Below are 13,522 nucleotides of genomic sequence, written 5' to 3'. Positions count from 1 at the left end.
TCAGACAACGTTATCCACACAAAGCCCATGAAGAAAACACAAATTCTAGGTTTCCTGCCTAAAATACCCACTTTTGGTATGCATCTATCCCACATGAGACCAGATTACGTAGCTAACTGTATCTTTTCATACTCTGAGAGCATTTCACAAAGCTTGGGAGAGGCCAACAGCTAACCCATTTTTTCAAAACGTGAAAGAAAGAATTAAGGAAGAGGTCGTGGTTTCCCTTTAAGTAACACCTTCTGGAATAACACAATTACTGCAGATAATCAACTTTTTTTTTTTTTCAGGATACTAAAGCACAGATGTTTCACTTCAGTTAGCAGACACTTAACTGCCTGTATGAGTAAAGACAAGCTGTATTTCAAAAATTACTGCTGTTCAGCTCTTCAGAAACGGGAAACCAGTTTAAGGCACATTCCAAGCAATAAAAAAAAAAAAAAAAATTAAAAAATTATGCTTAGGCACAGCATTTAAGTAGGCAATAAGAGCTACTTGTGCCACAGAGAAAAAACTCTAATATTGCTAACTCATTATTTTCCATTACCCAGCTGGATACACACTTAGGTAAATTCTGTGATGAAATTAGATGCTCCTTGACTCAATAAAGAAAAACATCTGGATTTTACTCAATTATTTTGAGCCACTTATCAAAAGCAAGCAGTATGTGCCCACCAGAAAAAAAAAAAAAAAAAAAAAAAATCAAAAAGATGCATGAATTGGTTTATTCAGTTAATTACAGCAAAGTCTTTAAGACACCCTGTTTGCACAAGAAAAAATAAAGGTAATCGGCCATGAAAATTTGGAGCTTCCCTATTCTTTGTGCTAAAGCAATGAATACTTAAAAAAAAGCTTTTACAGATTATTTTCATTCTTAATTTTGCCAAGAGGGTGCCAAAATTATGAAAAACGAAACACAGATACCCAAATCCCTGGCAGAAGCCCATTCCAATCAGCTTTAAGCTATTTTTCCGGAAGTCTTTATCTACATAAGTTTTTCAAAACATTCCATTTAAGAGACTTCCTTCAGTGGATATCACAAGTGTCAAAAACAAATGAAAGCTGTCAGACCCAAAGACAGATATCAGATTTGATGTCAATGCTGGCAAATACAGGTCGGTTCTCAGGCGAGGCTCAAACACTACAATACCTTGGTCTGTGCTTGGGCCATCTAAGCTGTTAATTTTGCGGCTAAAAATAATTGCATCATGGGGGATCAGTAGAAAAGTACTTCTCAAATCCAGTGACTATCATGTAAGAAAATCACGCTCAGAGGAGTCTCAGTTAAGAGCATTCTAATGAAAATTGTCTTCAGCTAGAGAGATATTGTTATATATAAACGTGGGGGTTTTTTGAGGACTCTCTAAAAAAAAAAAAATTGGCAGGACCAAGCCTTGGTTTGGTTTATGGTTACCCAAATGCCACCTGCTAAATTGATCCAGGAAAATATCGTGAAGGGGAAAAGTCTGCTCAGTCAATTTGAAATACACCAGCATCAAACTCACAGTTACGAAAGCTGTTCCTGCTTTTTCCCCTCTTCTACTGACTGAAAAACAACAGCGTCGCTGTGCTGTGTTTTGGGCCCTGTATTGTGAGTTATTAGAGAAGACACAAGAAAACTTTTGCTTAAGTAGAGTGGAACTAAGGCAAAAAGTCTTCAGGATACCAAAGATTTGAAGTAGAAATGAAACCTGCATAGAATCATAGAATGGTTAGAGTTGGAAAGGATCTTAAAAATCATTGAGTTCCAACCCCACTGCCATGGGGAGGGACACCTCTCACTAGACCGTAATAAACAGTGACAGTCTTCAGAGAGGAAGGTAGAGAAAAAAAAAAACCACAACACCAAAGGACCAAGGCTGAGCATCTGTGAAAGTGCTTCACTACCAGCACTGCACAGAAGTCACTTCTTGCCCCTGCAGTGTCATTTATGACATTACACAGACCCGATCTCAGCCAGGGCTGCTGACGAAATTTGACAAACCAGATGAAGCAGCTAAAAAAAAGGTTGACATAAAATGTCAAAAAGCAGAACGGACAGCCTAAGTGACTCTGCCAAAGTTGCCAACAAATTGTTGTTTCTCAGCAACGTATGCACAACCCTCAGAAGATGCAAACACCAGCGCGTGGGAGGACCAGCACTATAGATCAGAAAGGGCTGTATACACTCAGGACACCGTAAAACAGCTTTGCCTACTGTTGTGTGTTACAGTCCTAAGGCTTAACAGAAACAGCAACGAAATGCAACGAGTGGAGAAGTGTAAAAGCTTCTGTCACTTCTCATTACTTTAGATCTTGTGGCTCACATGGGACGAATCTGGCTGAATTAATTTCAGCCTTTAAAAAAGAAATTTTTTTATTCTTATGTTTGAAGATTTCTCGTAGCTGAGGAGTAAGCATTTGTGTTCCCAAACAATCTTTAAGTAAAAGGACAGCAAGGATGGGGAAAAAAGCATTATAAAATGAACTACCCGACAACAATATTTCAACCTTCTAAGCTAGAACCTGCAACATTCAACAATAGCTAAAGTGTCACACAGTCTCCAAGGAAATTCAAAGCTCAAGGTCAGAGAAGATATTCTGGGTGAAAGAAAAAGAAAAATAAATTGCCACATACTATTGTGCCTCTTCCTTTAATTTTTCGTCCGGATTTAGAGACTGATGGTTTCGGGTCAGTCAGAGCTGGTGTTGCATCAAGAAGCTTCCTACATAAATTAATAAAATACGAGCTTACATGGAAAAAAACCCCAAAATTGATTAATTTTAAATTAATCATGCAAAATATTCACCTAATTCTGTGAATTATCCAAGAAATAAAGCAAGACACCCATGCAATGGAAGGCAAATCAACATATATTTACTTTCAACTAAATCGTAGCCCATCTGAACTCTCTACATGTAAATAAATGCTAACAATGAACTTGCAAAGTACTCTGTTAAACTGGTCCATGGCTTTTCCAAAGAGGTTAACTTGGGTTTGGTGCACAAATCATGAAGACAACACGGGCAGAAGATTTTCAGGATCTCAGCAGTTACACAAGGATGCCTTAGGGTAGGGAATGGCAATTCAGGACAGTTCGCAGACTGTAAAGCTTTGCTTCTTTCCCAAGCAGTAAGAGGTAATTCTCCTTTCCACACTTTGCGTAATATCCTCAAAAGAAGCAGTTACTAAGGCTTTGCAAACATGAGCAAAGTGATGTTTCAAGAAAAAGCTTACAGGAGACTATTAACTGAAATTAAAGAAACCCCAAACTGATTTTAGAGCTATCTGGCAATATAATGGATTAGCTCATCTGAGCCCTAAACCAAAGAAATTTGATAGCAAAAGAACCCAACTGCAATTTGGTAGAGGTGCACAACACAAACTGAAAGCAGCTTGTGATCTCATAACTTCCTTTGAATTAAAAGAAGGCTATTTTCTCTTATTCTCAAAATCATGGACAGGTCGTAAAATTCTGGTTGACTCATTTTGAACCAAAGTTTCTTCTTCACTCTAAGAAAGATGAAAAATGACCTCTCCCAATCAAGCCTACCCTGTGATCAAATATTTGCTGTAATTTACATTGCAAAATTTCTCCTGGAATTATTCACTCATTTTTTTTTTTTCAGCATCTGTAATTGAGTCGTAACATACGTGACCCTTAAGGGCCAATGAAACTAACTCATTAGATCGTCCTGAAAAACCCTGACACAGGTTGTAAGGAATATTACAAGGAAAAGTGTAAAAAGGACAATTAAATTATCTCATTTAGAAATATTGACACTACAACCATCATTTCCTACCAATACCAGTAACAGAATATTAGTAGGAGAATTATGGCATAGTTTCCACCAAGTCAACATAATAAGAAAGCTCAATGATTCTTACTGTTCAGGCTCTACGCTGACAACAGGCACATCTCTTCTTAGCAAAAATCTGTTTTCAGGCACTGGGGGAATTTCTTCAGGACGTACCACAGGTTTGTCCCTCTTTGTGCTAACATCGGCTGCTCTTTCTGTTGTATCACTCTTGTCAGAAAGGCTGCTATGGGGAAAAGTAAGTTGAGAAATAAAGATCATCTGTCAATTCATAAACAACGCTTTTCAAAGCCAATTCCGAAACAAGCCCACATGATGCATCAATCTTTAGGATGGCTTAAAAACCAGAAAGTGTTTCACTAACAACCCATTTTAGGCTAAAGGAAGGATGGCGGACTATTATTGGAAAGAAAGTTCAATTATCGCTTTATAGCAATTAATTTTGCTTTTAATTTACCATGAAATATTTTTAAAATATAAATCAAAGATCTCTTATTTGCCTGTCTCACTATAATATAGACATAGCGAGTCCTAAATACTTTAACATGCCGGGACTTACTTTAAAGTTGTTCTAATTTTATCTGTCTACAAAGATATTGAACTGTTTCACAGAAGAGCTACCCAACAAGCTCAGCTTTTTATTGTTTGATTGGTTTTGTTTGTTTATAAAAAGCAACCATCAAAATCTAAACGGAAATAAACGCATTTTCATGTTCAGTACTTGAGTACTTCATAAAAACAAAGCGGAATTTCTCAGATTTCTCTGAAATTCTTTAAGAGACTAGTTACCGTCTTTGGTTTGAGGTTCGCTTGCACCTTGGATCCTCTTTCTTTCTCTCTTCCTTTCTTCGTTTTCTTGACTGTTTGGTTTTAGTTCTTCTTTTACGCTTTCTTCTTCTGCTTCTTTCATTTTCAGCTTCACTGTCAGATGAAGTTTCTGAAGAGCTTGATGCACTGGAGGAGGAGTCTGAAGCTTCTGAGTCAGAACAGACTTTCTTCTTCTTCTCCAAAGCTTAAAAAAGACATTTTAAATTTACAGCATGTTCAAATGTGTGTTATGTTTATTGTGTATATACACAGCACAAAATATACAATTTCATATATGTATAAATACACACACACTGCTCCAGAGGAGCTCTCTGGATAAACAACGAATTTTTTTCACAATGAATTACATTAAAGTCTCATATAATTGTGTCCAGTCTAAACCCATATCAACAAAACGATACAAATATTTTTCAGCGAAGACAGTTGTAAAAAAATTTCTTCAGTTGCAATGAATTGAACTGGAAGAACTTCCATGCACAACTTCCACCCCGTAAGACAATGTAAGAACTTTTTGGTAAGTCACACACGGTAACTTTATAACTGAAAATGAACATCAATTTGTGCCAAGCTGATATAAAGGCAGGCTGAAAAATAAGTGCAATTTAAAGGAGGAGGAGGTTTCCCCCCCCGTTTTCTTCTTTGAAAATGTATTTGTGGTTTTAACACTGAATTCTCACCTTTGGGTTAGAATAAAATACACAGATAAGTTAAGACCATTTGTAGTAAAAAAAATTTTGTTTCTTTAGAAAGCAATGGACATGTTATAAAACAAAGTCAAAGACAGAAACAAAGAAAGAGTTAGTCACATCCTCAGTTGTATATTTTTTATTTCTAAAACTTTGTCATTCTCTTTCTGCATCCTCACACTTTTATATTTTCTACCCTCCTGACTTTCTCTAAAGGACGTAAATAACCACGCTATCCTTAAGGAAAGTCAAAAGTGGAGTAGAAAACTCAAACTTATAACACTCTACTACTTTACAACAACTGTCTAAACATATATTTAAGATCATTTATTTCCCATGAATTCTCATGAAAAGGAAAATTATGTTGATGACATATACCACATACATTAACATTACATGACCTTAAAATAAAGCTTTGCAAAAACTGCAAAAAAATTCAACTCCAAGAAGAGCTTATGCTTTTGTCTCCATCTTTCAAAGTCAGAAAAATACGTTCTAATTACTTTTTGAGTATGACACATTAATTAAGGAGAATTAGAGGCAGGCATACATTTTCCAAGTAGTAAGGGTTTAGGTCAGAAAACCTTTTCCCTTGCTGTGCCTTCCTCACCTACATCAAGCTTTAAGTTTTAAAGGCCTGTAGGAATCAATTAAGATTCTAGAGATTTAACATACGATTTTTAGATGTCAACGTAATTTTTTACTACTCTCTGAAAACCATGTCAACATTTAATTAACTTCAGTCATACGTGTGCTTACCATCTTTTGCTGATTTTGTCACAAGCACCCCACAGTCAATAACTCGTACATCTGCGTAGGGCCTACTTGCAGTATCAGTTTTCAGATTTTCTATTTGCTCTATTACTTCAAAACCAGAAATAACCAGTCCAAAGACAACATGTACACTGCAGAAATAAAATATTTGGAAAGTACAAACATTTATATATTGCTGTAATTATTTCCTGATGAATTGCAGATTTAAAAAGTCGTTCTGAAATAGAAACATTCAGCTTCACTGGCATTATCTGGCTCTTAAAATCCATTAAACTTAAATAAGATTTTTAGTACTTTTACATTTAGAACAATGCCAAGATTCCATGCAACGGAGACCCGCTCCAGTTCAATTCGAGAGAAATACTTGATGTCATTCTACTCTCTCATACACGAGCAGGGCAAACAGATCATTATTTTCTAATCCATCCTTCTATTTTTGAAATTTGGTGCAATAGAGAGATCAAGAGTCCATAAGTGAAGACGACGAAGGGCAGTTTTCCCTAGAGAAGCAGCATTAATAGGTCTATCCAATCTCAGCATGCAAGTTCCCACTGGCATCGCAGGGATAGTTATAATTAAGGAATCGCCAGTTTTCTTCTACCATACCACGTTTCTTTGGCCTCCTTCCATTTGCCCCATAACTTATACTTACAGGAGCTAAATTTATTGTGGGGATAAAAACACGCCACAGAAAAAAATAGTACTATCAAATATATTAAACTTGACATTTCAACACACTGATTTACGGACTGAGGGCAGCAACCGGTTTTTAAGAAATGAGTTTTAGTATTTAAGACCTTCCAAGTTTTTGACCAGCTTTAGGAAATTTTCGTAGAGCTGAAACTTTTGTTTTCCATCTTGTTCTATTGTATAATCTTTCACAGAATTAAGAATTTGTTTCCCCATTGTTCTCTACTTTCAATATAACATGTGAAGGCTTACAACCTTTTAAATTTTAGCCATCACCGGAGAAAATATAAAGGTTTCTTACCCATCGAGATGAGGAGCTGGTTTTGTTGTTCTGTTTGACAAACAGCAAGATGGTAGGATGATAAAAGAAAATAAAAATCAGGGATTCAGATGAAGTAAGAGGAGAATGGCACAGAAAAAAAAAAAAAGAAGAGGTGAAGGTAAGACAAAAAAATAGTGAAAAAATCCAGTTACATACATGGAATTTAAAAAAACTTCACAAATTATACAGACAGGCTTTTTTTAAACTTTTACTTTACGGAAATTTGTTTGAAGTTTAGCTAACTGTGTATACTTCAAAGATGTACCAAGTATCATTTTATGCATGCAATAAATAATCTACAAATAAGTGTCTTTAAATACACATTCAAATATAATTCACTAACATTTTTAATCACATAGAAGACACAATTTGGCAATAAATATTGGGTAACTAATGGAATTTAAACGTTTCTAAAATTGTTAGGTTCTTATATTACAAGGTCACTTTAAAGTCAGTTTATTTAAAACAAAAAAAAAGAAGAGAGTTATCATATGTGATAGATTCTTTGCTCTCCCCCCCCGCCACTTTTTTTACTCTCCATTTATTTAATCAGCTTCATGACTCGGAATACAAAGCAATATTTCTATCTTTAACCATCAAGACTACAGCGCTTCAGCTCCGAAGCTCACAGGCTTCCCAACAGCAGCACAACGGAAGCAGGCGTTAGCTACTACCCTATCGCTTACTCCTGGGATAAATGCAGAATTCCTTCCTATTTTTCACCTTCCCACGTTTACCTGTTTTCTAGCCTGAAGGACAAAATGCAACTGCCTTACATTTTGTACGCTACCCTAGATGGCATTTGGAGTCACGCCAAATTACTGAGTTGACTTCAAATTGGAATATTCAAGGCTGTGCATATGTAATTATACGTTAAGATTCATCTCTATCATGATACTGCTATGACCTGGTATCTCCATATCTTTTACCAAATAATAAAGGAAATTACTTCTACAACTAAGCCTGCACAATGTTGCATAGGGAACCTTGCTTTGCAGACAAATTCAGTAAGGAACATCAGATCTTGCATTAATCTTATATATCAGGGAAGAAAATAAAATAGAAGTCAAGATAATTTGCATTTGAAGCTATTTTAATATTTGAAAACATTCTTCCTCTCTCCTCCCTGGGCACTATTTTGCCTTTCTACTAGCCTTCTTCCAATGAACCCCCCTCTCTGAAAATAAATAATCACAGATGCTTTTTCTAAATTTACAGTAACACAGATGCGGTACAATGAAGTCAGCTTTTCACTGCTATAATGAAGTAAAAAAAAAAAAAAAAAAATCTTAAGTTTTGAACTATTAGGTCACAAACCACTGCAGTGCTGGAATCCATGCCAAAAGATGGGACTGTTACTCAAGAGTGCTTACACTCTTTATTTTTTTTTAAGCTCCAAATGCCAGCCAGACCTTCCGCTTCTATGACACTAAGTAATATAGAGAATTTCTTTGGTTTAACACAGGGGAAGAAACACTATCAAGATGACATTTAATTTCTCAATAGTAGGGGGTGTCTTTTGGTTTTCCCTTGCTAATACAGCATATTGCTACAAACAAAAATTCTTAGAGCTTTCAAAATTCTTTAAGGAAAAGTTAACTGCATTAACAACCTGCTGTTAAGTAAACAGTTTAAGCGGGCTTAATTATAAAGCTGATTGAAAGTAGTGAAAAAACAGAAGTGGGTTACTTCAATGAAACCAGTAATAAAGACGACTTGGTGCTTAGAATTAGTTAGAAACAGCAACAGGTTCAAACACACTTGATATGAAGGCTGTAGTCATGTGCTCCAATTAAGCAAATTACCTAAGCGTGTACTTTCTTTAGACTAGTTCTCAATAAGCAAAGAAAGGGATAGTTGGAACATTAAGACCCACGTAGAGGTTTCTTCCATTACAGTGACAATTTGATAGATAAAATGGAGAGGATTTTTCTCACTCACTCCTTCATGAAGTGAAAACACAAGGAAAAGCATTATCCAAAAAGAAAACTTTTCAGATGCAGGGCAAGGAGGAAGGTGACTTAAACTTCCCATGGAAGCAGAAACCCAGCTCCTCATTGTGCTTTTGAAAGTTTTCTTATCTCAATGTCGGGCTTGTAAGATGATATTCATTTTGCAATTGTGTACTTTAAGAGACCACTTCAAAGTTTTCTGCGTATGTTCTGCCTTAATCACTCCATAATCAGGAGAAAACCTACTTATTGCCTTTGCACTATAGAAATCTAGTCATAAGTTCCTCCCCCAAATAATATTTTATTAAAACACTTCTATACTTTTATAATTTAAAACATTCAAAATCTGCTTTATAGTACGTATTATTATCCAAGTTATTTACAGAAGGACAAATACCTTTCTTCACTCAAGTTTAAAGTAAATTGGTTTAAGATACTGCTGAAGAGAAAAGCATCTTTTTGAGAAAAGCATGTTATCACCCACCCCCCCAAGAACCTCAGTCCTAACAAAGGATTCAATGCACATAACAATATGATCAGAAAAACAAGAAAGATAAAAACAGAAAGAAGTAAAAAGGAAAGGACACAGCCTTAGAGGAATGAGACATTACCTTTGGAGCGCACGATGTAACACTGTTTCTGTAAATTTTACACAAAAATGGCAGAAATAAATTGTAATACATTTTCAGACAAAACTGAGTCTATGTTTTATTAAATACAAATTTAAAGTTAATATTAATCAAGTTGTATGCAGAACAAGGATGCCTAAAAGAGGGCTCTAAATTTTCTTTAGAATACAAGATACTTTGAAAACTACAGCAAGTTCTCCTTAAAAACAAAAAGAAACCGATAGACATAACCCGCTCGCACACACTGTACAAAGATGAACGGTTAGAAAAGAGAATCCTCCCGCTCCCCCTCTACGTTTCAAACCACCACGGCTGTTAGAACACAGGCACAACTTTAAGCAGATGAATAACTGGTTTCAATGGGTTTATTCACATGCTCGCAGTTATAAAGGCGTTCAAATGCTCGACTGAACCCAGTCCTGAGGATATACTTCACAGAGTGGCTTAAACATTTTTTTATTTACAAATGCGATGCGTTAAGTCAGTAAGTCTACAACTTCATACATTTCATAATGAGCTGACATCCTCCCTGTATTATGAAGCTTTTCTAAAACTGAGAAAAATCAGTGTTTTCTCTAAAATACAGGCATTGCTCTTAGATTGCTTGTATTCAAAATTATAGGAAAAAAAACCCCACATTGCAGATGCAAAAAAGACCAAACACATGCACCAGCTACTACCAGACTTTTGCTCGGGTATAATTCTGAGCAGCAGCAATGTTTTAAAACTGCATTATCAGTTGAGCTCATCCACATTTTCTTCCTCCCCAATAAACTCTTACTTCTTAATTGCATCTTTGTTTATCTGAGCAGCGAAATGATCTGTTTGCTACTTCTTACACAGATAAGCATCCTGTGAACACTCTCACAAGGGCTGTGCTTTTACACAAACTTTTGATCAAGCCAATGGGACCTGCTTGTGTGTGGTAAGTGCACAGGCACCACTTTTGCTCAAAGATAATGCAACATCAGCCCCTTTAATTTGAAAATTTTAGCTTTTTATATTACTGTTAGTTGTTCAAAAATTAGCTCAAAGGTATTTCATTCACAGTAAAAAAGAAACCCAAAACTGTTGATTAGAAAAATACCTGTTATGGGACACCAAAAAACTTTTAATAAGCTGGTAACATTCAGAAATCATTTGTAAAATCAAAAGAGTCCTCATGATTTATTTTATCCCTCATTTAGCAGATAAAAGTGGTTAGTCTGTTTGGATTTAGTAACTAGGCATGGCACCACGCATTAAAAACACTTTTAAAACAAAAAAAGCTATTTAGTTTTGAGCAAGAAAGCAGAACTTGAGAGACACATTAAACTGCAATAACCTCAATATAGAAAAAAAAAAATATAAATCTAGCAGTAATAACAAAACAACCTCAAGTTTTAAATAGCTTTTGGACACAGAGGCAAGAACTCCAAGCATTTGAACTGATAAGAACTCAACCGAGGCCTCCTCTTTAGACTGTAATAAGGATGTATTCCTCAGTAAACTACATGGCTAAATAACAAGACAATAAATTAATTATTACACAAAACCTTCCCAATGACAACAAAGAGGTTGTTTACATTTTTTTGCCTCCTATCGTTTTCTTTATGCTTCGTTCTGCACAGTCATTTCTCTTTTTCTAGTAAGTATAGCTTGGCAGATTCTTGTATGACAATGGAAGCAAAGTGAAGCCCGTGCAAGAATTTGTAGGATCAGGAGTCCCATTAATTTTATAGCGCTTTACTTTTTATAGGGCTTTATTTTGCATTGAAACTTTCCTTACTAGCAGGTTGGGTATGGCCAAGGGCATGACGGAGTTGCTCTGAAGAGACAAGATACCATTATCAGATCAGCTTGACTAAGAAGAAGAATAGATGGCCCAAGAAGAATATCACCCACCACAAAATACAGCCACCGAGCTGGAACATCCAGGAACAGGCTGACTTCCCCCCCGCCCCCGCCCCTAAATCAGGGACCTAAAGACATCAACTATTTATGCAATGCTCTAGAAGCACTCCTCCAATAACTAATAATCATCATCATCATCTCTATAGCAGCAGTTCAAAACAGATATTGGAGTATATACAAAAAGGAAGGTGATTCTAGAGTGGTTCCTGTCAAGCTGTACTTCATCCCAGGGATTCCATTTCTGAGTATCAACATGGAAACAGGACAACTAAAAGAAGATTAACACACTCTGGTGGTGTTTAGAACACTTGCTAAATAACTGATGCTTCTAAAAGAAGTTATTCACAGAAAGGAAGCAAATGAATAGTGGTGCTACCTGAAAATACAAATAGCTAATTTATAAACTGGTACCTTGCAACTATCTGCAACACAAGCCTTCAATAAAACGTTACAACGGATCCCTTTGGGTATAGGAAATCAAAATTCCAGTATTTCACAAATCTGGACATTATAAAGGGATAGTGTCTGTATCCTTTCTGCTGGATTTCACCAAGATACATTTCTTCAGACTGGGAAATGTTTCTTAGACACATGTGAATAGACTCAACCTATTTAAAGCGCATGAAAACCAATCCTGCCTTAGCTAAACATTCTGCTTTCAACCCTACTGTTACTGCTATTCAATTTAAGAAACGAGATAAGAAGCGGAGAAAATTACTCAATGAACATTAAACACAGCACTGCTGACATATATATATATATACACACACACACATATACACTTCTGACTCTTTATTCTACTTTTGCATCTTGCCAGTTTCTACCAGTGCTATAATTTCTGTTCATTCTTGTCACACTGGCCTCACTGGAGCTTCCTAACACCACTTACACTGTCTTTTCCACGCCCAGCTCTCTATTGTTGCTTAGAAATGCTGCAAACTCATCTATGCCAGAGAAATTCCTGATGAACCAAAGCAAGCCGATGATACTTTAGGATTGCCTTGTTTGCATTAAGGTCAGTCTGAAGCTTCTATTTGAAGTAAAACTGACTGCTGTTGCTCAACTTTTAACAGTTTTTAGGCATTGCATAGAGTCCTGCTGTGACCCGTTTGTTAGCACAGGCTGCCCAAGAGATATTTGCTGCCCAATTACTTTCTGTAAAGGCTGGTTATTCCAAATGACACTTCTCTGTGCTAAACAGGGAAAGCACTTCTGATGAGCAAGCAAAACCGTTAAGCGTCAGGATTCTTGCTATTATTTTAGCCCTACTTGGATAAATACTTATATAAAAGAAAATAACTTGTTTGCGCTCTTTATCTGCCACATTAGACACGTGTACGACAGAGCAAGAGAGATCTCAACCCTGAAATTATCTATGAAAAAAAAAAATGCAAACATCTAAGTTCAGATGGAGATTAACTATTTCCCTCTCTGTAAAACTAATAAATAACATTAAACAAGTTCAAGCCATTAAAAAAAATAATATCTAAAGACTGCCTTTCACACAATTTTCAGGTTACACATTTGAAGAACATTTTTCCTAATGATAAGCCACTGAAAAACTGAGCATTCTTTTGAGTATAAGAAACACAGTTTAATTTCAGCTAAAAGTATGTCACTGAAGGAAACACATTCTTTATTAAAGAAAAGCTGTACAGATGCACAGTACATTCCCTAAAGTAATCAGGCAAATGTCACCAAGCAAGACTAACTGCTTTAATATATTGCATTTTAAAGTTAAGTCACAAACTGCCTAGATAAAGTCTTTCGCGGTTGTTTCCTACTTTGAACCTTGAAATTCAAACTCTCCGTGTTACAAAGCTGAAACCAAGTTCCACCATTGAAAAACTACACAAAGAGACAGATTGTTGAACTACGTCTCACCATCCATCTTTGCCTATTTGTAAATTGAGTTATCAATCAGGGCCCTGACTTTGCAGCTGACTGTAT

At 36.0% G+C, this 13,522-nt stretch overlaps 1 protein-coding gene across 1 annotated transcript in view; it reads right to left on the bottom strand.

The window, feature by feature from the left end:
- NKTR (natural killer cell triggering receptor) overlaps positions 1-13,522 on the bottom strand; it is a 37,889-nt gene that overhangs the window by 8,371 nt on the left and 15,996 nt on the right. The window contains exons 7-11 of the mRNA XM_074157143.1: positions 7,078-7,107; positions 6,072-6,217; positions 4,588-4,810; positions 3,869-4,024; positions 2,618-2,705 (exon numbers count right to left, since the gene is read on the bottom strand). Of these exons, the coding sequence (XP_074013244.1) occupies positions 2,618-2,705; positions 3,869-4,024; positions 4,588-4,810; positions 6,072-6,217; positions 7,078-7,107 (643 nt within the window). The remainder of the gene's footprint in view (positions 1-2,617; positions 2,706-3,868; positions 4,025-4,587; positions 4,811-6,071; positions 6,218-7,077; positions 7,108-13,522) is intronic.

Source organism: Numenius arquata, chromosome 12, assembly GCF_964106895.1.
Source record: "Numenius arquata chromosome 12, bNumArq3.hap1.1, whole genome shotgun sequence".
NCBI lineage: Eukaryota > Metazoa > Chordata > Aves > Charadriiformes > Scolopacidae > Numenius > Numenius arquata.
This window is presented reverse-complemented; position numbering and strand designations above follow the sequence as displayed.